At 55.0% G+C, this 22895-nt stretch overlaps 1 protein-coding gene across 1 annotated transcript; it reads left to right on the top strand.

Moving 5' to 3' along the window:
• The first annotated feature begins 893 nt into the window (after window positions 1–893).
• Window positions 894–20134, top strand: CDX1 (caudal type homeobox 1). Its single transcript, XM_025200937.1, has 4 exons — window positions 894–1296; window positions 4022–4027; window positions 18915–19060; window positions 19931–20134. The coding sequence occupies exons 1-4, from the start codon at window positions 894–896 to the stop codon at window positions 20132–20134; spliced, it is 759 nt and encodes a 252-aa protein (XP_025056722.1).
• The last annotated feature ends 2761 nt before the right edge of the window (window positions 20135–22895 follow it).

Raw genomic sequence — 22895 nt, 5'->3', positions numbered from 1 at the left:
CAGCCCAGCCACTTCAGGGGGAGCTGTGGGTTCCCGGAGGCAGGGGGTCCAAGCCGGGTCCGGAGGGAGGGAGCTAGGTCATAAGGACATAAGGATCGCCATTTATGGGGTCAGAGCCTGGGTGCGTCTTGCCCAGTCTCCTCCGCCACACGGCAGCAGGGAGCGGAGGCTGGCCGGCAGGGTGAGCGGGCTCTGAGCAGGTTCCCCCCCTGCTCCTCTCTCCCTCGCAGCCTCCAGCATTTAGAGGCTAGGAAGTTCTGACTCCCTCACTCCTGTGCTCGATAGCGCCCGATGCCCCTTTCCTCCAAGCCCTTTGGGAACGTGGCTGGACTCTCAGCTTCCCCCACATCCTGTGGCAAGGAGTTCCACGCTGCAACGCCACGCCACACCGGCTAAAATGAACTTCCTTGTGTTAGGTTTCCACTTTCCGGGTGGTTTCCAATTCCTTTCTTATGGCTGCTGAGCCCTGAGGCCAGGGCTGGTGCTTGCATGGGAAGAGACTGGAGATGCTCCTACCGAGGCTTGGCTCCCAGCCACTCCCAGGGGTCTGAGATCAGGGCTCCATGGAGGTGACCAAAGCCTGGGGCTGCCCCTGCCCAGCCTGGGCCTTGCCTTTGCCTCCCCCCCCACGGCTTCTGGCTTCCTTCTGGCCAGGCCATGGGTAGCCGTGGAGGCTCCCCAGCCCGGCTCCTGCCCTTTGAAGTGCGAGCCTATCTCACCATGCAAATGCTCCCAGCGCTTGGCCCAATAAAAAGCCTTTTCCCCCCAGGGAGGTGCCTCTAGCAAAGGGCGAGGAGCAGCTCAGGTGAGAGGCGCAGCAGGCAGGCAGGCAGGCAGCAGCGGAGCAGCGTGCAGGGAAGGGCGCAGCATGCGCGCAGCGCCCACGGGGGACCATGTATGTGGGCTACCTCTTGGATAAGGACTCTGCCATGTACCCCAGCCCTGCTCGGCCACCCAGCCTGAGCCTGAGCCCGCAGAGCTACGCGCCCGCGCCCCCCCAGTACCCGGACTTCGCCAGCTACCACCATGTGCCGGGGATCCCCGGAGACCCCCAGCACAGCCAGCCCGCGGGCGCCTGGGGCTCTCCCTATGCACCCAGCAAGGACGACTGGCATTCGTACGGGCCCTCGGCTGCCAGCCCGGCGCAGCTGGGCTTCGGCCCCCCGGATTTCAACCCCCTGCAGCCTCCCGGCTCCGGACTCCTCCCGCCGCCCATGCCGCAGCTGTCCCCCGGCGCGCAGAGGCGCACGCCCTTCGAGTGGATGAGGCGCAGCACCCCCAGTGGCAGCAGTGGCGGTAAGGCACCCCCAGCCCCCCACTCCTTGCCTGCTGGGCACCCAGGGCCGGAGGGGCTGGGCTAGGCTGAGTTTTTCTTGGCTGGCACTCACAGGTGTTTGCAGAGGCCACTCAGCGCCCTGGGCTTTACCAGCCTGGGTGCCTTTCCAGCCCAGATCTCCCTGGTGCTGTCGTTGCAGCACCCTTTGGAAGAGGTCAGCAGGGCCAGGAGAGGCAGGAGCTGGGTCCAGGGTCAAGGCTGGGGTGGGGCGCCCAGGACAGGGGTCTCGCACCCCCTTGGACTCTTTGGGGGCTTTGAGGCACTTGGGAAGGGCGACCCCTCCTTGCCAACAGAGCCAGGCGCTGTCCCGGCTGGAGCATCCTGCAGCGCTGAGGCTGGGCTGCCCGTGGCAGGTGTCTGCCAGGCTGGACAGCGATGGGCGCGCAGGGGCGGAGATGCACGCGCAGAAGGGGAGGTGGGGAAGGCGGGTGTGCAGGGCTGGGGGGGTGGCCCTGGACTGGGGGAAGCTCCAGCCTGGTCCTGCGGGGTCCTGGCCCCAGCTGAACTCCTGACCTCTGCGGGGGGGTGGGAAAGTGGAAATATCTCTGCAGGGCAAGCGGCCAGTTCAAAGGCAGGGAGGCCTCCCAGGTAGTGCCCCCCTCCGGGCCAGCCCAAATCGGCAAGCGCTTTGCTTTGTCATGGAGATCCCGAGCTCATTGTCCTCGCCCATTGTCCCAGGGGCACAGCCCTTTTGATGTGGTTCACACGGCCGGGCACTGCCCGGGTCACTGCTGCCCCTGGGTGCTATACCCAGCTCTGCTGCCTTGCCCCATCTCCAGCCCCTGCCCAGGACACTCCACGCTCACCTTGACCCTGGTGGGCACTGGCACAGCCAGCGCCTGCCTCTCCTGGCCCCGCTAACATCATCCAAGGGGACTGCAAGGACAGCTGTGGCATTGCTGGGACATCCTGGCTGGAAAGGGGCGCATGGCTCATGGCTCGGGGCACGGACAGGCCAGGCAGGGGCAGGCTGGGTGGAGGTTTATCCTTCTCTTCTCCCTCTCCTATTCCTTGCGGGTGTGAAGGTACCTTCCCGCGGGATGGTCACATCCTGCTGGTATTAACAGGCACTGAGATGGGCAGCTCCCCAAGGCAGGGGAACAGGATTTGGCCGCATCATGCAGCCCGGCCTGTTTCTCTGCAGGGCTGGGAGGTGGCTATGGAAAAATATCCCTATTTCCAAGGCACGAGGAACCTCACGGCCAAAGATCCAGCCGCTGTCGGACTCAAAGGAGACTCCTGCAGTTGTGCAGGGGAGCAGACGATGCTCCCTTTAGATTTACACGGGAGCAGAACCAAGGACCCGGTCCTGCAAACCTGCCCGGAAATTTCCCTGTGCAGACACACCTTTAATTAGCTATCTTTACTCATATGGGACCGACTCCATCCGCCCTGTTCAGCCCCTTAAGCTCTCCTTGATTCCCCGGGCTATCTCCTGCTGCCACCTTTGCTCTGTGCGGTCCACCCTGCTTTGTCCTTTAGGAGTTACTCTGCTTGGAAGCATTACAGCTTCCAAACTCCTTGTCCTGATGGGACCTCTCACGGAGCACAGTATTACTGGATGGGGTAAAAGCGGCAAGCGCGGGGCCAAAACTCTCTGCCGGGAAGTTGTCCTGAGTCCATAGACGTCCAGGCACTGATTGCAGCGGGAGCAGGGCGAGTTGGGAGAAGAGTTCCCTGCTTGAGGACAGTTTGCACAGTTGAATGTTAAGACTCTCCCACACTCAAGCACACGCCGTTCCCCGCTCGTATTGTGAAACCGCGCCAGCACGGCCGCCTCTGGCAGCACACGCACATGTTAGCAGCCTGTTTCCTCTGCAAAGGCTTTTTAAAGTTGGTTTCTAGTCAAGTCGTGGGGATGCAGCCAAAGGGGTGCGGCTGTCTCTTTCTGCATGAAGTGCCAGACAAATCATTGCAGGCAGAGAAAGATAAAAATGTACATCAGAAAATTGGAGCACTGGGAAACATTGGCTTTTTAGACAAAAATGTTATTTCAGCTTTAATATAGGGCGTCTGGGCGGCACCCCACAATGTGAGAGTGATTTTGGTTATGCTGCACAGGACCGAAAACAATAACCTGGAAAAGGCAGATCTGGATTCAGGTGTTTCTTTGAGTAGCAGTCGCACAAGCCTATTTTCCAGCAAGCCCAGTCTCAGTCGCTGTCCCCCTGAATAGCTGTGGGACTCTCGGCGTTTTGGAAAAGCAGATTGATACCAGGTTGTTCTTCTGATCAGCACACAAATCCCCAGTGACTCCAGTCACATGACTCTGGTTGAAAATCCAGGTGAATTCATGGGCAAGAGACACTTGGATGCAGGGGTTTTACTAGATGCATCATTCTGGGGGTTTTACCAAATGCATCACTGCTACAATGGGATCCTCCCGAGCTGGCAAGCCTTTCCACTCCCCTCTCCACGGGGACGGATGAGAACCTCAGTAACAGAGAGGTCGGACTGAGATGTGCTCAGGCTCTCACTGTGATTGAAGAGCTGCTTAGTTGCTTTATACAGTTTCCCAAAGCTTTGAACTTCCCCTGTGAAGACGTTGCTGAGTGTCCCAGGCAGTCTACAGTGTGATGGGGGAGAGTGCGGCCTGAGACCAGGGGACAGGAGCATCTCCTGAATGCATCCTCTGCTGCACGTGGGGGTGGGCAGAGGTGCCTGCATGTTCCCGGGTGCAGTGAGGATCTGGTGCCATGCCCCTTGGCTGCTATCTATACCCAAACCTTGCACCACATTAGCTGTACCAGGAAAGCTAATGTTGCACAACCCTTCTAAAGTGGGCACGGCCATGACACTAGGGCATAGGCGCTTATACCGGAAATAGGAGACGTCCCACCATTTTAAGCCACTTCTGCATTCACCCCAGAGTTTGCTCCGGTAGCACTAGTCGTACCTGCACTGACCTAGGGATCTTGGCACAAAACCTGTGCATGGGGGCCAAGCCCCCTTGCAGCATGGCGGGGGCAGCCGTGATAGTGGCTGTGGAGGTGGGTGAGACTGAAGCTCAGGATGTGACCCACCTTCCCCAGTGCCCTGACGAGCCGATGGCATTTCATCTGCCCCTTCCCCTCATCGTGCTGCATAGCGCACAGGCTGATCGGTGCCTTCCTGCCTTTTCAGCGGCGCTCTGGGAACGGGACTCGGGAAGCCTCTGCCATGAAAGGTTCTGCGCGAAATGCAATCATAGCAATCGCAATTAGATGATCACACAGTAAGAGCTCTAATTTAATTAACTGCAAACATAATTAGGGATGTGGAGGCTGTTAGGGATGTGGTTACAGTGTCTCACGATGTATGCGGAGGCATGAGTTCAGAGGTTGCTATAGGCTCACGCCAAAGGCTACCTTCATCGACCCTGGTGTTCAGAGGTACCTGACCATCAAAGCTGGGGTGTCCAAGGCAAGGACACGGTACAAGCCACATTATTCCCTTTCCCAGCTGTTGGTTAGAGAAGCTGGCAGGCCTTAGCCATGCTAGCTTGATGGGCCACAAGGCTTGGGCAGACCTTATAACTTAATTTGCAAGGCATTTTATTCCTTGACTAGAGCAGGGTCTGCACGTTGTTCACGGTGGGTGAGGCTCTGCTCTCGCAGCTTGTTACTTGGCTAATTTCTGCAGGGCAGAGATGTCTCCCCGCAGCAAGCTGCGAAGCAAAAGCTTCGATGGATGATGAACGCAGCAGAGCATTGCCATCCGGGCCACTGACCCCAGAGCCCGTGCGACGGGGGCAGGACTTGATTCCTGTTCTGATACGTTCCCACTGAGACTGGCCTTCTCCAAACTGGAGCCAGCTCCCCGCTTCCAGGTTTGGGATCATTAGGTTTGGGATCTTTTGCTCAGTCCTTCGAGGGGAGGGAAGCTCAAAGCACTCGATAAAGGAGAAAAGGAATCGACAGACATCTTCTCTGGGCAAACTTGCCTCAGAGTTTTACCCCAAGGGCTGGAATGAAGATAAAACAGGGGCTTGAAAGTGCCTCCGCTTGAGCTGAGTGAGGGCTGGATTGATTGAATGGTAAAAAATATCATTAGTTGCTTGAGTTCATATCTCTTAGATTAAACGCACACAAAGGGCCAAATAAATCAACCATTGTCTCCTTGAATGCGAATCAGGAAATACTCCTGACCAGCTGCTGTGACCGCTTTAAAAACGGGCAAGATACAGAAGCAGCGGGACGTCTGCTTGATGTGTGGTTGGGTCCTGCTTTGACAGTCCTTCCTCAGGCCAGCCTCCCAGTGAAGCCAGCTCCCTTTGAGACGATCCCCAGCGAAGCCAAAGGGACATTTGCCCAATGCACTCAGAAACTGGCTTTGTGTCCTCCGTCCTGGACGAGGCCGCCACGTATGAAACTGGCTTCAGTGGGGGTTTTGCCCAAGTGAGGACAGCAAGATTAGTCCCTGCAGAGCCGTACGCTGGGAAATTATGGTGTGAAGTCTTAGCTCAGTCAACGGGGCCTGGAGCTCGCTGGTTCCTGTCTCACCGCCGGTTCTTTGGTGGGATTCGTGCGTGTGCGTGGAGGGTTTGCAGAGCTGGCTCTTTTCCTCCAAATGGACTTAAATCCTCAGGGCTTCCCTGCTACGGTCTGTTTTTTCAAGGCTGCAAGCGCATTAGAAACCTCCTTTATGAAGCCAAGAATTAACCGGCCTGGAGGCAGGCTCGACACAGATAAGGGCGAAATTCTTAACTGAATTGTTTTATTGAAATCAATAAACTGGACATTAATCAGTTGGGCTAGATTAACTACCTAACTGGCTGGAAGGGGAATAGGAAATTAAAAGGAGAGCGTTTTCGCTATAAATATCACTAGTTTCATTATGGGTGCCATAAATCATAATACTTCAGAGGGCTACAAATGAAGCCTCCCGCTCTGTCTTGCCTTGAATAAACAGTCGCAGTCTGCAAGCTGCTGGGGAAGAGCTGTGCTAAGTAAGGCTTGTGCTGTGGCAACTTCAGGCACCGTATGAGTGGAGGGGGTTTCTGCAGATGCCTGATCCAAAGTCCAAAGCGACTAATGATAACGAGCTCTCTCCTCCCGAATCGTTCAATGGGCTTAGCATCCCAATGGTTTGCTGCTAACTCTTTACGTGATTTCCCCCGGCCCGAAGCATCAAACGATATCCGGGCAGGAAAACGACGCCGAGATCTCCCTCCCGTGCGAGCGCTTTGCAGGGCTCGAGGGGCAGGGTGGCTGGAGAGCCGCGCGGCGTTCGAGCAAGCTGGAAACGGAACAGAAATAATTCCCGAGAAGTCACGTCCTTGTCGGACGGCCCTGCTTTTCCTGTCCGCAAAACCTGCGCAGGCAGAGCGCGGGGTCTCGCACGTGCTTGTTGCTCATCGTCGGCAATGGGCAGGCGTCCTTGTGAATCCTGCCTCTAGAGCGCTCGCTTGCTAGTCAGATGCTGAAATGCAGCCGGCGCTGCTCAGCTGCATAAATCCCGGGATTTATGCAGGTTGTCTCCATTTCGGTTGCATCACTAACCAGCCTGGCGTGGTTTCGAGTATCCCCAGCCCATTTCCACTCCCGTTTGTGGAGGAATATTCGAGGCTAAGAACCCGCTTTTCTCAGGGGTTTGCGGGAGGGAAGCCTGAGTACATGAATGCTGGTAGAAAGCCAGGCCGCAAGCACGATCAAATCCAAATGTCACGAATTGCAGCAGTTATTGCCGAAACTTTTCCCAAACCATGGGCCTGGTCCAGGGCTTAGTCTTGAAACCTTGAGGAAAAAGGAGAATTCCTTATTATCAAGGGGGCTTTGCTCTGCAAATATAGGCTTCTTGTAGAAGAGACAGTGTTGCAGACGCTCTCAGTGGTGGATTTTAAATTTTTTTTATTTCTTATGATTGTACGTGTGAAGAAGTCAATATAGGTCTCCCAGGCAGGTAGGCAACATATGATGTCAAAGTCCTTAACACGGTTAAATCAACTCATGCAGCGCACACGCACATACGTGCGCATAGATCACCCAACCCCCCGTTTAAATGATTAACCCATAACCTGCTGCTGGCCTCATTTGGGGCTTCTCTCCTGTCTTTTCTTCGAGTTGACTTTCCTTGAACAAAAAAACAAAAAAAGGGCTTTCCTTGAACATTAAAGGCACCTACGTGACCAGCTCAGCCAGGTTAGACCACAGGATTAGCGCAGGGACCCTTAAACCTCACGCCAATGGCAGAAGTTCCTGCAGAGGGACCGTCAAGGCCGCCCGCCCAGCGCTCTGTTAGCATTGCGATTTAATGGATGATAAGAGGACCCCATCCTACCCACCCCACTGTTACCCAGGAGTCGCTCCATGGGTAAACTCATTGAGGAATAATGTGAGTGGAGTCAGGTCTGATCTAGGTCTGCGCCAAGCAGGAGGAAAATTAGGCTCTCTCTGGCATGCAACTGCGGCTTGGAGGGTGCAATAAAATAGCCCCAAATGTTGGAAACATGGGTTAAACTTTCCAGGGACTGTCTGCAAGTGCTTCCCACGAGACCGGCTTACTACTGGCACTGCTCCGGCTCAGACAGGGGACAGGATCCAGAGTGGCGCCGGGTGCGGGCAGCCGGGATCCACGGGCCCCGGTTGCATTGGCCCCTCCTTTGAAACCGGCACGCGTGACCAAGCCGCTCTGTTTGCTGCCTCAACAAACCCCCGGGGTAGCCGCTCCCCAAGCGAGCCTGGTGCAACCGTGTGCCAGGAAAAAACCACCCGGTGAGCAAAGGGCTCTGCCTGTTGGTGAAGGGTGGGGCACACACCGCCTGCCCTTGGACACGTGGCCGAGGCCAGGCTGCAGCAATGCCGTCATCCTGACATTAAGAGGGCACCGTTCTCAAATAGGGATGTGTGTGTGTGCCGGAGAGGGGTGTTAAGGACAGATGGGGGGACCAAAATCTCATGGCCATTCTTCAGTCTCTTCCACCCTGTGGCTTGCGTGGAGAAAGCCTTGCTTTGGTTGGGTTAAAGTCATCCCATGGAAAGGTGTGGAGGCAGAGAAAGCAGGCTCTCCACCCCTGAGCCCTGGCTTCTTCCTCATGCCCTGAGTCGCCCTTGGTGCTGGGGCACCAACCTGCAGGTTTCTGGGTCTGAGACCCGGCTTGGGCCACTCTGGAAACTGGTGCAGCCTGCAGCAGGGGCTTTCTAAGCGTTCCTGCATCCACACTCACATCCTCCTCTTTCCTTTCAAAGAGACAGGGCACAGCCCTCAGTGTTTCCTCGACCATCTTGGTTTTTGCGGCTGTCTTTCTTGCAGGGAGAGTCCAAGAGGGAATGAACAAGGAGTCCGATTCATTCAGATGGCAGAGAGGGCTTGCAAAAGCCAGGTTGGTTCGTAGCCAGGTTAGCATCCCCCCTAAGGACCCTGTGTCCACAATACATTCAGCCCTCTCGCCCCTACGCAGCAGGGTTATTTAACACAATCAGAAGGCAGGGTAGATTTGCACCGAATAGACTCATTATATCAGGGCTGCATAGCAGCAGCTTTCATAAGCAGCAGGTTTACTTGGTTGGACGCTGTGAAGCGAGTGCAGGAAGGAGAGCTTCTCAATAGAAGGAGACATGGGAGTACAAAGGGTGGAGAAGGGGCATGAAGAAGCAGGGGGTGCTGCTGGGAGAGGCAAGGTGGGTAGGAGGGAGGAAAACAAAGCCACTAACTCACTAAGGGACAGAGGGGTTATATTCACTAGTCCGGATAATGAGCTAAGAATCAGCGTCCATTTGTTCCTACACGTAGGGATCCGGTGGAGGTAGCAGAGGGGCACTGTAACCAGGGCATGGTGTATGCGATAAAGGACAATGAATAAACCTTGGATGTTATAATCCCTTTTATTTCATACAAGCCAGGTGCCTAGTAAGCTACCAGCTGAGGGCTCTGAAGTACGAGGGAGGGTGTGCCGGGGAGCACGGTGGTAGGAAAAGCAGGGGCTATAGCAGGGCACGGCCTGACAGATACACCAACCTCTCTTTTATTTAAGAAAAAGTGGATGAAATAGCGACCTGCCTGCCATTGCCTGCCTGCAGGATGGGTGTACTTTCTTAGCCAGGGCACCCCACTCATCGCCCACCCAGGGGTAAGAGGACAGCATCTTCCCAATGCTGTCTCATTAACAAAATAATGGATGTGAGCAACGTGTGTGGATCCCTTTGATGGAAAGCTCTGGGGAAGTTCAAGGTCGTACTGTGAAGGAGACCCTGGGTTCCCTGCCCCTTTGCAGACAGAGTGGACCAGGAAACCATTGCAATGGGGATTTTCTGTCTGTGCTGTGAACGCTTGTTCATGGAGACAGGGCCCAGCCTTGCAACTTATTTCAGGTAAGGATAGGGAACAGCTTTTGATTGCTAGTGACCTGAGTCAGATTTGAACCATCAGTTTGGGGGCAAAAGGCTCTGTTTCACTGCTAGCTCCTTGTGCTGCTCAGTCCTCTGCCGTCTGAATGATAAAGTCATCCTTGCCTGCGCTACTTTACAGAAGCTGATGGAAACAAGCTCATTATTGGCACCCCCCCACCCTCAGGGAGGTGCTGCTGGTTCTTGGAAATAGTTGCATCCTAAGATGTTGCACCCTAATAGTTGCATCCTAAGATGTTGCATCCTAAGATGCACACCTAAGAATTTGAGCTCCCTCCTCTCCAGTTCAGAGGGGCCTGTTGGGAGCTGCGCTGGCTTACGTCGTAAGGGGCTGGGGATCTTCCAGGTGAGACAACCTCACAGGACTTGACCAAAGGTGTGGGGTAAGCATGGCGGATGCAGCTGGTTTAAGCTGATTCTGGATCCAGAGGCCAGGAGGAGTTGTTAGAAGCACGGGTTCATACAACAGACCCCCGGGGTGCAAAGAGGACTGAGACCCTGCAGGGTCAAGGTGACTGAGCTCCTCCTTAGGACCCACGGTAAGGATGCGTTGAGTCTCGTTGCCCCAGCGTGCGGGCATGTCACCTCTGCTTGCCTTTCCTGACAGCGCGTGCCGTGATCTGCAGTTGTGCATCGCATCTTTGCTGCCATTTGGCAGCCTCTTGCTGCTTGGGTGCTGTGGGACGGGATGAGCCGCACAGCTCTGACACTTGCCAGCTGGCAGGGACATCGGGGCTAATCACACTGAGAAGGCGGGAGCGCACCGGGCTCGCCACCTCTTTGGCATTTCTGCTGTTAACAATGTTGGTTTAATAATTGCCAGTCCCATAATGTGATCTTCCCAGTGCTGCGTGTCTAAAGGCTCCCACCTGGGGCTGTCAGCAAGGATGCCCTCCTAAGCCTTCTGAACCAGAGGCACAGGCTTCTCGCAGGGTAGCAGTAGTAGGCTCTTTTCCTGTGTGGCACAGCCGCTGAGCACACAATGCAGGCTGCCTGATCCCATCTGCTTTTCTTTTCACCACTGTTCCCAGGAGCGTGTCTGCACAGCAGTCCAGAGGTGGGACGGCAGCTTGTGTGCTGTCCTGAAACAAGCTGGATTAGCTCCTGCTAGATGCAAACTCAAAGCAACCTGGAGCTCAGAGAGCAGCTGGCCAGCTGACCCAGAGTCCCATGCAGGTTTGGCAGCCTGAACTGAGCTGCGTGCAGCTGCGGGCAACCTCGTATTAGGGCATGAGCTCGTTACCACCGCAGGTATGTCTACACGGCAGCGGCCACACCTTTGTCTGCAGGGAGACAGACCCCCTGACCCAGCAAAACGCTGCGGTTCCCGTCCTCTCTGCATGTGTTTGTGCTGCAGTCCTGTTGCCCACACATGTCCCCAAACGTCCAGGTGCCAACATCACCCTACTCTGAACCTCACCCGAGCTGCCCTTGCCTTAGCATGCAGCCCCAAAGCCTTGAATCACTCTGTGCCAATGTGAGCCTTCAAGTCTTGTGGGCTTCCCATTGCTTGCAACAAAATTGGGGTCAGGTTGGAGAGACAGGCTTGAAGACACTTCGGTGGCCATGCGTGGTAGCGTTCTCCCATTGCCTTGGCCAAATTCTAGTCTTTAGCCCCGACGGTGACTTGTGACTTCCTGCTTTCCTCGCTGACCTCTTGGGAAAGGCTCTAGTCCAGAGCATGCAACAAAGGAGGCAGAAATCCCTGCTCCTTTTTTCTTTTCCTTCCCCTGCTTTGGAAGGAAGTAGTGACAAAGCCTGTCCTGTTTGGGGCTACAGGCTCTGCATGGGCTGGAGGGAGATGGGTTCAGGGAGCGATGGCAAGAAGTGCATGGTTTTGGGAGATCCGGTATAACGTGACACCCCGTGTGTTGAAGCTAGTGCCTTATCTCCGGGGAGGGTTATCACAGACTGAGCCTCTGCAGCTTCGTCTATGGGAAGGCACCGCAGCAGGTGGGGAACGGGCGCAGGCCAGCAGCTGGACCTACCCCTGCCATTACCGTGCCATTGCCATGTGTGGGTGTCTCCCTGCATGGCGGCTCAGAAGTGACTCCTTCTTTGGTTTGCACAGGACATTAAAGCTATTCCCTTATCTAATCGTGGCTGAGGTGAGCGCTATTAGGGTTATTCATTAACAAAGATAACGATACCCTCTCCCCATGCTGGCATTGGCCCTTCCTGAAATCCTGCCCGCTGCCCTCCCAAAGGGCTCCTTATGGCTGCTCGCCTGCCCGTGTTGTGACAAGATGGAGAAAAATTTAGCCCCCGAGATAGCCAGGATGCAGCGCTCATGGCTAGGTCAGTCTCCAAGCAGAAGATCCCCTTGGATCCGGTGGGCACAGAGAGGGCCGGTGTTTTAGCACCATTGCCGAGGGCTTCATCTGCTACATGCCCAAGTCTGAACAGCGCTCGGGAAAGTGGTCGTGGAGATGTCTGGTGAGGCGTCTGGGCTGCTCACTGCAGTACACACTCCGCCGTGGGTGGAAATAAAGGCTCTCAGTGTCCCCTGTTATAATTATAGTTTCTCCAAGTGGTTCAAAAGTGTCTTGAGGTGAAGCCTTCGGGGACCCAAGGATTTGGCATAGCAAGTTGCTTTCCTGTCCCAGGTGCCGGCAGTTGGATTCAGTTCAGTTTGACTGAGGGCAATGAGATGGATTATCACCTTCATTGGAGTCTCTTGCTTTCAGTTGGGAGATAAGAGCTCGACACCCGAAGCACCTGCTGAAGTTGTGCCAGGCACTTTCTCTCTGGCTCTTATACCACACTCACTGCTGTGGTATCCAAGAGCTGGAAGCAAAGGTCTACTTCTTAGGGCATGAGACAGTGGGCGCATCTACACGTGGGCATTTACTGCACAGTAACTGAAATTACTGGGCACACATCTACACATGCACACCCCTACTGCGCAGTAAATATGGCGACTTACTCTGACTTGAGTGTAAACTTGATATCTGCATCATACAGGCATCAAATTTACACCCAATTAGTTACTGCGCAGCAATGTGCGTGTAGACACCTTACTGCGCAGTAACACTGTATGTGTGGACTGACTTGGGACTAACTTTAGTCACAAGTTAGACCACACACAGCATTACTGCACTTTAACGCCTGCACATGTAGGCGCTGGCCTATTCCTGCAGTAACTTACAGCGCAGTAAATTTAAGCCAGTGTAAATGCATGTGTCGATGCACCCAGTTAGTTCCTTTCCTTTTGCATAGACACAGGAACGTTACGAGGGCACGGCTAGGTGTGTAACTCTGCATTTGCACTCAGGGTGGTCGAATCATTCATTGTGAATTACTGCTGGGTGCAAAATTGAGTGTTTTGCTTGCGAATCGTTTACAACCCATTCCCAAAATGGGCACACGTTCCTGGACATAGGAGGAATTATTTTCTGTCTTCGGGTTGGTCGTGAGCGCTTGGCTTTGACTGTGCGCTACTCCGAGTGCAGCAGTGAGTCACGGGTCCCCGGACCGCCATGGCCATGTTTCATCGGCCTGACCGGTGGACTTAAACATCTGAAACAAAAGGAATTCATTAACACCCACGGGCAAACAGCAGCCAAAAAGACAAGCGGCGAATACAGACTTGTAGAAGATGAATAATTCCAGTGAGAATTCATGGACCATGCAGGTCTCCAAACTGTCTTGTCTCTGGACTCTCAGATTTTTCTTTTTAAATCCTAGCTGACTTTCTTCTCTTTCCAGCACTGGTTCTTGCCAACACCCGTATTCAAAGAGTTTTGTTTTGAAAGCGCGGGCATCTTTTTATTTTTTTGCAATCAACATGATGTCAAACGTTTCCTTTGAAAATATCTGTGATCATTGAGCGATAAGAAAAAAGAAAAAAGGAAGATGAGAAGCCACGTTGGTGTTGCCACAGGCTGAGGCAGAGACGGAGACGGCGGACGTGAAGTCTTGCTTTTGCACAGCTTTTATTAGCTCCGCAGGAATCTCGGTGCTTATCCGTTCGGCAAGAGTCAGTCCTGGGCTCGGGAGCTCTGTCAAGGTTGCTTGTGTGCTTCTGAACACTTTGCTTGACCCTGCAGAGCTGATAAACTCGGAACGAATCTGTCCATTTGGAGCTCGTCATATCTGCCCGTGTCCCGAAAGAATGAGTAAATGTTTACACGTGTCCGGACCCGGACGGGGAAACGGCCCATCTCACTTGCTGCACCCACAGGGTTCATCACTTGACGCCTTACAGCAATTTGTGCTGCTTTCCCCACAAACTGTGCCTTGGGGAGTTGTCCTCCTGGACATGATTGCTGTTGGCATGCAGAGGCCCAGGGAAACATGCCCGGATCATCACTCCTAGCTTCTCATTTACCCCGCAGTAACGTGCGCTCCTTTTCCTGGAGCTTGGCAGGTGCAGCAGTTTCAGGCTCCGTACCTTGCAGCTTCAAGCAGTCATTTTTTTTCTGTAGTTGCATAGCCCTTAAGCAGCCGGCGGGCTCCACCTTGGAGTTTGTGAAAAGCCTGGGCAAAAATCCCGTCAGTGCTGGACACTCGACGTGTCACTTTGCAGACAGAAGGAATGGATTTGGTAGACCTTGTGGGGAGGGATGCGGGGTGGGAGAGGGGGGAAATCAAGATTTATTATTCAAAATATCTTCTTGCTTTGAGCACGGGGTTGCGAAGGCGCATCCGTAACATAAGGAGTGGCGGGGTTAATGCTGTCGGTGCTGGTGTCAAGCATGGGAGCAGGCTCCTAGAGAAGCTGTGCAATCTCCATCCCTGCAGGTTGGGCAGACACTTGGCTGGGATGTTTTAGCCAGGGATGATCCTGCCTTGAGCAAGGGGCTGGGCTAGGTGGCCCTTCTAGCCCGACTTCCCCATCATCCTGCGTCTCTCTCCGTATTTAGGCTCTGTCTTCGCACGGGCTCACACGTAGCAACCAGACAAATGGGTTTCAAAGTGTTTGCTCTTTTCCATCAAGCGCGATGTAGTGACCACAGCAGTGGGAGTCAGGAGACTGGGGTTTGCTTCTGGCTGCCGTCTTCAGAGAGGCGTCGGGAGGCTTAACTGGCCGTTGCAAGTTGCTTTGGGATCCGCTGTTGTTATTTGGATGGAAGGTGCTCTCGGAAATCAAATCCTGTCCCGTTCACACAGGTGATCCTGCAAACCCGTGTTCCCATCGACATGCCATACCTGCCCATGGGGGATGAGCACGCTTCCCCATGGGCACAAACACACACTGCAGGCGCGTGCAAACGCACCCACCTCTGCTTGCCCCACTCATGCACTTCAATGGTGTCCTCAGCCAGAGGTCTCGGAAGAGGCAACAAAAGCCCCTGGAGATGACATAGGAATGGAAATGCTGCTCTGCCTTGAATAGGAAGGCTGCTGCTTTTGTGTCAGGAGGGTCCTTGGGTCAAGTCCCAGCAGGATCAGCTGCTTCATGCATGCACCGAGTCTCAGTCACACATGCACACAGACGTATGCACATATTTACATGTGCTTACACACACACACACACACATTCAGCTTGGTGGGAAACTGAAAGCAGGAAGCTAATCGCCCGGGCTGGGTTATTCATTAGAAACGCAGCTGCTTGGTGCCTGGACCCTTGGCCACCACCTGTTGTGGCTTCAGTTTCCCGCTTGTTTTCCCCGCCCCATCATAAATCACTCCATGGGGCCATGCACCCCATAGCCCCCGCTGCCACTCCTGTCCCTCTGGGGTCCCGTGCCAGCATCGGAGCTGTGACACTCACGTCTACAATGCATCCCAATGGGCCCAGCCCCGTTCTTTCCCCTCTCCAGATTAAGTAAGCAATTAAAAAATGTCCCCATTCAATCCAGATGGGAAAGGAAGGGCAAAACCCCACTCTGCTGGACTCCCACTACCCCCCAGTAGGGCTAATGCCACTCAGGGAGGGCGTGAAAGGGGCACCATGTTTTTCCCTCTCGAGGTGTCTCCCTCCTCAGCTGTGCAGAGAGGTCAGACCAAGATGAGAAGCGATAGCAGTGCTTTTAGCCTTGCCAGGAGGACCGGACATGAGGGCCCACCCGTGCAAGGTCCCAGCCAGCTGCAGAGGCAGCTGCACAAACATGCAAGTGGAGGATTGAGGGCCACCGGGTCGTCCCCCCCTACGCCTCCATGCCTATGTCCTCTGAAAGGAAGTGGCACCAGCCACCACCAGGCAGGAGGATCCATCTCTGGGCGTGGGCAAGCGATTATGTTGAAGCGGGTGAGCAGATGCAGGGTAAATGCCCACCTGTCTGCGCTGCCCTGAGGGCAAGCAGGAGCTGAACGGAGTGAAAACAGGGCTAAATTGCCTTGGATTACCATGCCCTTGCTGCAAGGTAGGAGTGGGCACTGGTCAGCTCCTGTGCGGTAAGACCCTGCCTGCTTTAATGCCCTGCAAGTTGCTTGCCTGCCAGATGCTTTAACAGAAACCCTCCCTCTCTTATTCCGGATTGACACTGGTGTCACTGGGACAGGGTTTGGCCCATTGTGTGTTAGCTTTGGGTCATCTCCTTTCCTCCATGCTGTCTCAAGACCAGGGGAGCCTCTGGAGGATGAGTAATACTGGGTCAAATCCTGTCTTTCTGTGCACTCTTGAAAATAAGCAGCATCTCAGTTGAAAGCCATGGAGCCCTCTGGATGTGCCTCCATTGCTCCAGTCTCCTTGGCACAAGTTTAGGAAAAATCAGTCACGTACACCTGTTATCCTTTGTTTTCTGGGAAAACAAGAGGAGTGATTCCCAGTTCGAGGGGTGTTGACTGTACAGATGAAAGCATCACCCCTTTCGCTCCTGTCAGCCTGGAACAGGCTTTAAGTGTTGCTAGACACAAGTGGGTTTGCTGTCTTCTCTCTGGGACAGCAAATCATTAGCAAACTTGACGTGGGAGTGAGCAGTCCTTCCTCTGAGTGGTTTTAAAATGACCGTGGGGAAGCCTAGACCCAAGCGCAATCACCCAAGGACATAGGAAGTTAAATGCGGGGCCCGCTTAAGGTCTGGTGTGCATGTAGGGACGGCGTTTCCTTTCTCTGCATAAAGGTCTGTCTGTACAGAGGGACGCTGCTGTGTGTGACTCATTTGTCCGCGGGGACCCCCGGGGTCCTGTAGCGCTGAATGTCAGGCAGCCGCTGGAAGTCAGTTGGCTACAGATGTGGATTGCTCACACCTATTTATTTATCTCGCAAAGCCCAGGCGCTGCTTTTCAGACCCCAGAATGACCTGAAAAACCTTTGCACATGAGACCAATGGATGGATGATGCCTCCGTTTCTTACCATTTTCCTTGCTGCGTGGGTCATACTTTGCAAAATCCCCCAGCATCTCCTACCAAGCTCGTTCCATTATTGTTTGAACTTTCACCCTTATTTTACATATACTGAAGTGTGATATAAGGAACCGACTAGTGCACAAAACCAGGATATCATCTCCTGCTTTTATCTGACCACTAGGGAGAAAATTTCACGATATCGTGGAATTAGCTGCCTTAAAGACAGGTGTCAGCAGCAAAATTTGGGATCCATTGGAGGGTTTTAGTGCTTGTAGCTTCGTCTCTGCTTGGCTCCGTATCATGATTTGGGCTACACCGGGTGTATTGCATATACCACTGCAGTGCGGTCTGTCTGCCATCTTTATAGCAAACCCATTGTCACCTGGCATAAATTATTCCCAGTGCCCATTTCAGCTCCCATATCGCTACCAGATCACACCGGTTGCTTCTAAAGGCCCCTCCTGAATCCTATCAAAACCAAACCAAAGACTCCGAACAGACTTCCAAGCAAGCCCTTACTGGATCAAAAAAAAATCTGTGAATTCCTGATCAAAGAGAAATGCAAAGCTCTCGCTGGCGCCATCTTCCACCAGCTCAACAAGCCTCTTTTCCTCCATTTTGCCTAACTAAACACTGGGGCCAAGTGGTCAAAGGTTGATGAGGAATTGCTCATGCAGAAACGCACCCTGGTTTCTGTTACACAAACCCACACTGGCAGGCACTGCTTGGATGCCAACCTTTGCCCCCGAGCGATGCTGCCCTCTTCAAGCAGCAGCGGTGCACACTTGTTATAGCACCTGCCACGCTCAGCCCTTTCTCCATGTTCCTCCCTGGGCAGCTGCCAGCAAACATGGCTGCATGTCATACCCGGGCACATTGTGCCCGGGCATCTCCAGGAGTCTGGGTCGGTATGTGGAAACAGAATTGGCCCTGTGGGTTTTTGGCTTGGTAAAATCATGGAGGCAAGGCTGCTACCTCCCACATCCAGGGTCTCCTCTCTTCTCTGTTATTATTTGCACCATAGTAGCAGGTCTACACTCAGCCAAGTCCAGGCCCCATCGCACCGACCAGTGACCAAGCATGCAGGAAGGCCAAGCCCTGTCTTGAGTCTGTATTCAGAGAAGAGAAGCTTAAGGTGGAAAGTGCAGGATGAGAGGGACGAGTAACCTGACTAAGGCCAGTCAGCAGTTCAGTGGCAGAGACTAGACCAGCGCTGTGGTCTCCTGGCTCCCAGTCACGTGCTCGCTCTATTACATTTCTCCTGCCTCGCATGCGTTTTGAGCTGGTTACTGCTCTCTTTCCTCCACAGACTACTGCTACCTTCCTTCCTTCCTTTCTTCAGTCGCCTGTCGCCAGCCGGCTCCCTGCTTCCAGCGGGTCGGCCTCTGCGGGGCTTGGGCCTGCTGGAATGGCTTGGACGGCTTCCCTTCAGCTTTGCTTGTGAAGGGGTGTGCCAGCGTGCCTGGCCTCTGGTCCCCAGGGCCTGGCAGTGGCCCCGTGCTCCCCTGCCTCTGCATATCCCCTTGTGTCGTGGGTAGCTGGCATTTCCTCCAGCAGCACGCTGGGGTCCGTAGCAATGCTCCCCTGCCACGGGGCTTGGAGGGACCCCAGCCCAGCCCCCTGCAGAGATGCAGGACATGTTATCCCAAAGCCCTCTTGGAAGCCTCCAGTGAAGGGGACTTCCCAACTTGGCCAGGCAGCATTGCTCATTGTCCTGCTTTGGGAGTTAGGAACTTTCCCCTGAGATTTGATCTCATGCCCATGGGTCAGGTCCTAGTCTGTGTGCCAGGGAAGAACACAGCTCCTGCCTCTTCCCCATGCCCGTCTTTCCAAGATCGAGATTGCAAACCCACCATCTCCTCCTCCCCCAAGGAGCCTCTCATCCCCCCCTCACATGGCCTATGCACCAGCCTCTCTGCCAGCAGCATTGCTCAGACTCTCTCCAGCCTCTCTGCACCCACTTCTGTCTCCATGCCCCCACTCCAGCCAACAGCATCCTTCTCCCTGCTCTCTCCACTAGGCAAGACCCGAACGAAAGACAAGTACCGCGTGGTGTACTCGGACCACCAGCGCTTGGAGCTGGAGAAGGAGTTTCATTTCAGCCGCTACATCACCATCCGGCGCAAGGCAGAGCTGGCGGCTGCCTTGGGGCTCACCGAACGGCAGGTCAGTGCCGGGGCAAAGGGATCCTCCGGCCCAGGCTGGACTTGACGTGGGCTGGGAAGAGTGCAGACAGCTGAGGGGCGGTGGAGGTCTGTGCCTGGGATGTTCAACCTGGCTGCTCCCAGTGGTCAGGCCCTTGGGGGACCCGTATGGACCGGCTCCTTTTTCTGGAGCCGTGCCCTCGGGTGATGCTGTGAGAGCTGGGACACCAGGTGGGGAGCGGGCGAGAGCTCGGTGGGAAGGATGCGTGGGAAGTTGGGAGCGGAGGCAGCCGCCCTGAGGCCAGGCTTGTTCAGTTTAGAAAAGAGACGCTCCAGCGGGGACAACAGAAGGGTTTAATGGTGAAGACCAAGTCACTAGGGATGTCTTACTGACTCTCACCAGACACGAAGGAGGGGTCACAACATGAAACGAGCAGGTCGTAAGTTTAAAACAAACACGAGAAAGTCCTTTTTCACTCGGTGTGTCATTAAAGGGTGGCACTTGTTGCCACCAGATGTAGGGGGAAACTGAGGGTTTCCCAAAGGGGTTGGACTCAGGCTATTGGTCGCTATTAAGCAGGGAAGCGAGGGGCACGGCCACTGAATCACAGTTTCTGAGACCCTAAATGCAGAGCTGCAAGGGAGAGAGGAGCAGGGGAAAAACCCTGCCCAGACCCCGCTCACTATGGGGCGCAGAGACTGGGCAGGGTGGACCTAGGGGCTGACCCGGTCCACGGTCCTTATGCAAATACCAACCCTTCACACTGCCCCCCTCCATCTGCCCATACCCCCATCCTGCCCTGCCGTGACTTTTGTGTCCCGTCGGGGCTCCACCAACCCCTTTCCCCGCTACCCGCTGCTCATCTTATCCATCGCTCTCTTGTCTCCCCAGGTGAAAATCTGGTTCCAGAACCGGCGAGCCAAGGAGAGGAAGGTGAACAAGAAGAAGATGCAGCAGCAAACGCAGCCCGCCAGCACCACGACGCCCCCCCCGCCGGCGGTCGGCACCCCGGGCCCCATCGCCGGCATCTGTAGCAGCACCACCGGCCTGATCTCGTCGTCGCCGCTGGCTATCAAGGAAGAGTTCCTGCCTTAACCCGGCTGCTCCAGACTCAGACGCCAGCCCCCTGCGGCCAAACGGTGCTCGAGAGCGACCACCCCTTCACCAAGGCATGCCGCGGCGGGGCCTGAGCCAGCCGTCGTCCCCGCTGCAGAAGTTTTGTGGGCTCAGTTCTCTGTATAGACCCAGTAGGTTAGTGACTGTTGCTCTGTTTTAGGAAACACAGCCTGATCCGGCCGCCCATATTTATATAACGAAGAAGCAAGACAGCAGGGTAGCGTGGCAGGTGGGAGGGAAGGTCGGGGGTCTCCATTAGGACAGCCGCTCCCCTATCAGCGGCGCTGCCTGTCCCCTGGGTGAAAGCGCCCCTGAAAGGGCTGGACCGAAAATCCCAGGGAAGCAGCCTTCCTTGGCCCTGGGAACCCAGCTGGGGTTTGGAGGGAAGGGCAGGATTGATGGGACAAGCCCTGTGCTGGTGCCTGGAGGGGGACCAGAAGCCCTCCTTTCCACCCTATCTGCCCCCTGCAACACACGGCTCCCCCCATGGCCCGTGGTCCTCACCCTCCCTGCCCATCTACAGGCTCCCACCCACACCGCCCTGCCTATGCTACCCCAGGCTGGGCATCCTCCTGAGGACATGGCAAGGGTGCTCAGTTGTACACTGTGACTCGCAGTCTCCGTGAGGGCTCCCCGTCTCTCAGCAGACTCATTGCACTCGTGCTCCAGTGAAACAAGGTCTCAGCGGTGAAGGCACGAAGCCTGGGTCCTCCAGCCATGCGAGGAGGGGATTGCACGCTGTTCTCCACGTGGAAACCACCCGCTGTGGGTGTGAGCTGGAGGGGAAGGGAGTGTGCCATTGGTAGCTCATTTATGCCTAACGGGGCCTTTCAATGCAGAGGTTTCTACACACCAGCTACAAACGCCCTCCCATCAGAGCAGCCTGAACTTCCAGGAGAATTAGATATACAGAAGAACATTTGTAACTGGGACAGGGTTTAACGGCAGGGCAGAATGACCCACCGATGTGGGGGCTGGGGGAGTCACAGCTGGCACCCATGCGCCCGGGCAAGTTCAGAGCAGGGCTGTGATGCAAGGCTGGGATTGACCCATCGGCCACTTCCCATTGTGATCCTGAAGCTGGTCGAGGCCACAGAGCTCTGCCACCCTCCCAGAGCTCTGCCAGCTTGCGGGGGAAATGAAGTGCCACAGGGAAGTGCTGGGACTTGGGTGGCACTTTTTCAGGGCTTGGCAGTGACAATGGCGGCATCCACAGCTGCTGCATTTCGTCTATGCATAACCAGCCTGGGACCCAAGAGGGCATTCATGTCGCACGGAGAAGAGCACAGCAATAGCCTCTGCACGCACGATGCTCTGTGACTGTGTTGCACAAGTGGCGCGTCCCCAAAAATCATGGCTTTCTTTTTCTAAGCCCCCCCGTTGCTTGCTGCAAAGCCCCCAGATCCTGCCACTCACCCACGCTGTGGTCTGGGTCTTTATTAAACCATTAAGACCGAGGTCTGGAGTGGACTTGTGTGTCGGGAGGAACCTGGGCATAGAGTCACAGGGCGGCCATCCAGGCTGGGGACAACCCTTGCGGGTCCACAACTGACCTGATGGGCTCCGCTTCCCCCTGCTTCCACCTGCCAGCTTGGTGAGGGGATCCCTGCATTGGTAGCTGTCATTTTGCCCTCTTGAAACCCCGGCAGTCAGTGTAACTTGGAGCAACCCTTAGGAAGGAGAGGAGCCAACAATAGTTAACAATGCTACCTGGGCTGCGTTGTATGTTCCTGAGCGATTGCTGTGACTATGGGCTTGAGCATGGAGGTAAAAATGTAGCGGCCTTTTTGGGCGCAATGCCTGAGGTCTAATGCAGAAGGAGATGGGCTCTCCAAATCTGTCCTGCCCTGCCACACCCTGATTTCAGTGGAAAACCTAGTGTGAAGTCCTCTGTGGTCATCCTTTGGGTTGGTGGAGGCTTCTGGCTTGCAGTTCAGAGGGGACAAGCTCCAACAGAGGAAGGACTGGTGGAGACCCGCTTTGTAGCCCTCTAACACATCCACACATCTGTTGGGGGTGGCAGGAGGCTGGGGGCTGCTTCTCCCCCTCCAAGAGGTGGTGGTGAATGCCACAACGGTGGCCCTGACCTTCCAGCCCAGAAAGCAAAGGGGTCAAGCAGGAGACCGAGATCTCCGTGAGGGCTTCAAAGAGCACCTCTCCTACCTCTGAGCATTGAGAAGCTTCTGCCTGGCAAGATATGAGCTCTTCATCCCATCCCAGAGGTAGACGTGTCTCTCTCCCTGCCGCTTCCAGAGGTGAAGGCCCTTTAGGGATGTTTGCTCAGGGTTTTGGCTCAGTTTTTTGTATATATGATGTGGTATCTTTTTTAAAGAAATCTTTAAAATAAAGATTGGCAAGAAACCCACATGTGAGGAAGGCGTTGCTCTCCATAGACTCAAATGGCTCGGTCAACGGTCCTCTCTGACCTAGGTGGCTAGGGTAGGTCGGCTTCCTTAGGCAGCAGCACCTAGCATCAGGGCCGGCGGCTTTGCACAACCAGCTTGCCCCAGGGAGCCAGACTGGCACCAGTCTAGAGCTGGACTCGCACTTACGCTTCTCGAGACCTGCCTTAACTCCTCTGCCGCCGGCTCTCAGCACAGATGAGCAGGAAGTTTCATTCCAGGTCAGGTGCCTTGAAGGAGCTCCCAACACAGGGCTGCTGTGCGTGGCAATACCCACCCAGGGGTCCGTGGTCCGATATGTTGGCTGATTATGAAGTTGCTGATTGACTGCAGGTTCG

The sequence above is a fragment of the Alligator sinensis genome, unplaced genomic scaffold (assembly GCF_000455745.1).
Source record: "Alligator sinensis unplaced genomic scaffold, ASM45574v1 scaffold550_1, whole genome shotgun sequence".
Classification (NCBI taxonomy): Eukaryota; Metazoa; Chordata; order Crocodylia; family Alligatoridae; genus Alligator; species Alligator sinensis.
This window is presented reverse-complemented; position numbering and strand designations above follow the sequence as displayed.